Source organism: Monoraphidium neglectum (assembly GCF_000611645.1).
Source record: "Monoraphidium neglectum strain SAG 48.87 unplaced genomic scaffold scaffold04926, whole genome shotgun sequence".
NCBI classification, from domain to species: Eukaryota; Viridiplantae; Chlorophyta; class Chlorophyceae; order Sphaeropleales; family Selenastraceae; genus Monoraphidium; species Monoraphidium neglectum.
In genome coordinates, this window is record NW_014008704.1 from 1 (window position 1) to 3780 (window position 3780).

General features: G+C 65.3%; 1 protein-coding gene across 1 annotated transcript; it reads right to left on the minus strand.

Moving 5' to 3' along the window:
- Positions 1–555: 555 nt before the first annotated feature.
- MNEG_14981 (Ubiquitin conjugation factor E4) lies at positions 556–3753 on the minus strand (the record flags this gene model as incomplete). The annotated part of the gene is made up of 8 exons (XM_014036548.1): positions 556–773; positions 1089–1509; positions 1740–1790; positions 2085–2255; positions 2610–2720; positions 2896–2973; positions 3288–3347; positions 3607–3753. The coding sequence occupies 8 exons, from the start codon at positions 3751–3753 to the stop codon at positions 556–558; spliced, it is 1257 nt and encodes a 418-aa protein (XP_013892002.1).
- Positions 3754–3780: the final 27 nt, after the last annotated feature.

The following is a 3780-nucleotide window of genomic DNA, read 5'->3' on the forward strand; positions in this document are numbered from 1 at the left end:
GCGTGGTGCGGGGAAAACGGCGATGGCGGCAGCAGGGAGGGCGGTTGTGTGGAGGCGTGGCCAGCGTGCCCACAGCATGCGGTCGGCCCGTCTCAGCCGACAAACCCTAATGCATGATGGCACGACTTCAGCACAATAATGTTGATCGTGGAGCTGTTGTGGGAGGGAAAAGAACACCGGCATTAACCCAGCATGCACCCGCCATGAAGTCCGGGCAACCCATTGCTAAACACCGACCTGGGGGTACCCCGCGGGGAAGTAGACGTCGAATATGAACAGCCCCCCCTCGTATGGGGTGTCCGCAGGACCGCTGATGATCGCGCGCACCTGGGCGGGCGGACGGGCGGAGACATGCGTTGTCTGCGTTGTGTGTGGCGGCGGCGGCGCGAGCACCGGAGCGGAATGCGCAGACAACCCCCGCCCCCTGCAGTGTTGCGGCCACAGCATTGGCCACACCATGCAGCTGCCCTCGAGTACGCAGAAGGACCCAGGAAATCAAATGAGAATTCCAGAAAGCAATGCTGATGCAACTGGATAAAATGAACGACATTCTTGTCAGCGTGTTGGTCCGAGTGCAACCGCGGAGCTGTGCGGCAGGGGTCGCCAGGGCAAGATGGCCAAGGACAGGCGCGCGGCGGCCGCGCGCGCCTTGTCGGGCCGGTCCTCGTCCTGGCGCACAAAGATGGCGGCCGCCGCGTTGAGGGGCAGCGCGGTGGCGCCCCGCAGCTTCCTGAATTCCTGCCCCAGCCGCCGCATCTTCTGGGCGGTGTCGCCTGGTTGCCAAGGGGGGGGGGGCGGGCGGATGGTGGGATCGGCACGAGGCACTCTTGTGACGGCTCGGCGACAGGCACGAGCGGTGCGGTGGGGTTTTTCACACCCTCGCCAGAAGAGTGCCGCGCTGCGGGCAAATGATGTACAGATACAAAGGCTGTACTTTGAAAAATGGAAAACGATCCAAATCAATCTCAGAGCGCGACGCGCGCTGCAGGCGCCTCCGCGGCAGCGGCCCCAGCAGGAAGCACCCACACACACATATACACACACACACATATACACACACACACACACAAACACAGGCACACACGCACCCTCAGCCTGCGCCGCGATGGCCGAGAAGTGGCTGTTGTAAGCGCCCGCCGCCCCCGCGTCAAACGTGCCCACGCTCTCGTCCGAGAGCGCCTCCTTGTAGGGCCCCTCCGCCTCCTCATACGTTGCCGCCCCGGGCAGCGCCCAGGACGCGACCAGCGCATCGATCGCCGCCTCCCCGCCGCCCGCTGCCGCCGCCACCGCGCCCACCGCGCCCGCCGGCGGCGGCGCGGCCGCCGCCTGGCCCCCGTCCACCGCCATCGCCTCGCCGCCGACTCCCTTGTCCGCGTCTGTATCCGCCTCGGCGCCGCCGCGGCGGCGCTTGCCGGCGCCGGGGGAGGCGGCGGCCGCGGCGTCGGCGGTGCGCTTGAGGACGGCAGCGAGGGCGTCACCCAGCGCGTACTGATGGTTCTCGTTGAGCAGCTGCGGCACGCCGACGGTTGTCAGGCGTCGGTCGCTTAGCAGTCATCTGTCGGTCAGCAGTCATCTAACCAAGAGATGCGACACAGCCGTTGTCAAACGCACTCCAAGTCATGGAGACGATGTTCGTCAATGGGAGCGCGGGCTCGCAGCGCCCCGTTTTGATGGCCCCGCTCCGCCCCACCCCCCCTCCATCGCCCGCTCCCCCCTCCAAAAAAGCCGCCCCCGCCCACCTTAATACCGGCCTCCAGGGTGACCGCCTCAAAGTCTGGCTCCCGCACCATCTACATGACCGCGAGCGCAACAGACCAGGGAAGAAAGCAGCAATCACGGGCCAGGTTCAAGGAGGATGATCGAGGGTGGGCAAGGCCGAGCCGCGCGATGTGCGTGTTGCAGTCAGAGGCCGCGCTGGCGCCCCTCCATTCCTGTACAGGGGTGGCTCACCCCATCCTCCACTACTAATGGCTGGCCGGCTTGCTGTGCTAGTCCGTGGAAGCAGCGCGCCCGCCTGTGACGGCAAATGAAGGCGAAGCAAAACCGCACGCTCAAGCCGGTCGGCCCTGCCGAACCAGCCTCACCGCGGCCACAAACTCCTGCCGCGCCCCCAGCTGCGCCACCAGCTTGGCCATCGATGACATCAGCTTTGACCGGTCAAACAGGAAGCGGGAGGGGTCCCTGACCGCCAGGGTGGCGCAGCGGGGGCCGACCAGCAGCTCGATGAAGTGGAGGGCCGCATAGGCCGACAGGCCCTGGAGGAAGGGGTGTGTGTGTGTTGTATGTGTGTGTGTGTGTGTGTGGAAGAGAGTGACATAGATATATAGAGAGGGAGAGAGAGAGAGAGAGTGTGTGTGTGTGTGTGTTAGTATGTGTGTGTGTGTGTGTTTGTTCATGTGCATTACATCCAAGACAAACACATATAGCTGTCTGTCGCCTGCGGCCTGAGTACGGCCGCCATGTCGCTGAGCATGGTACCTGGTCGTCGCGTCCATCCCATGCAAATGTTTGCACACCCGCGCGCGCAAGGCTGCATGTGACTGCTGGACTGTGCGCGTGCGTGTGACGGTGCTCGTGTTGGGCCGCGTCGCGCACGCGCGGCGCCCCACCAGCAGGGGCTGCTTCATGAAGGGCGCCGCGGTGGCGGCATCCCCCGCAAACTGGTCCAGCATGCGGAGGGTCGTTATGGACAGGCCCATGTACGACTTGGCCATGCGTTTCTGCGGGGGTTCGGGTGGCAACGCATGGGTGGGAGATTGGCAACAAGGAGGGGCCCGCCGCAGTTGAGACGGCACGCCTCATCCCGCCAGCGACCCACTGCACGGAACAACTCTCCCCCCTGGCTGAACCAGCCCCTCTGACATCCCCTCAACAGCGCCCGTGCCGGCAGGCGACTGTCCAGGCGCCTCTTGCCTGGTTTTCCAAAAAGTGGCTCTTGTCCTCGCGCTCGGCAGAGCTCAGGGCCTCCCACGACTGCGGCGGGTGTGCGCGCCGCCGGCCAGAGCAGGCAGGATGAGCAAGATCTTCAAGATAGCTCGTTTGACGGCCAATCGTCGCGCTGCAAGCGCGATGCGCAAGCGTGGCCCCGAAGCTCCAGCGACAGGAGCCGGTGGAGGCACTTTTGCCTGCTGGACCCCCCTCGCTGACCTTCTGACCCTGAACCCTGCTTGGGCTGGGACACGGCCCCGCAGGCCGTGGGCACCCCTCATCAGTCCGCGCCTCTCGCCCACACTTGGAGCCATCACACCCCCCCCCCCCGGAAGCCCAAGTTGCAATCAGCGCCCCACCTTCTTGTCCGCCGCGCTGTCCTCCATCGTCTTGATGTCAGCCAGGCGCTCCAGCGAGTCCTGCAGGGGGGAAGCGCAGTTAAATGATGATGGGTGAAACGGGGTGTGTCAGGCGGTGCCGGCAGTGCCGTTTGGGCAGTGACGGCTGGGCATTTGTAGGTGTTGGCTGGGTTCGGTCGAGTTTGACGCGGCCTTGGGCTGCGGCCAGGAGCGCCTTCAACCTCCCTCTTTTCCGCCACCGACCGCCTACACCCGTCGCGCCAACCGCTGCAAAGCGCCGCGCCAACCGCCACGCCAACCGCCGCCAACCGCCGCGCACCTTGAAGAGGTACATCAGGTCGTTGAGCACCGCTGACAGGAACTCGCTCAGGACGCCCTCGCTGCGCGCCGCGACGGCGCGTATGGCGTCCCTGCAGGCGGCGTCCCTCCAGAGCTCCTCCAGTATGAGGTCGATGTCGTGGCGCATAGAGAACTTGTCAAAGGAGTCCCTGGG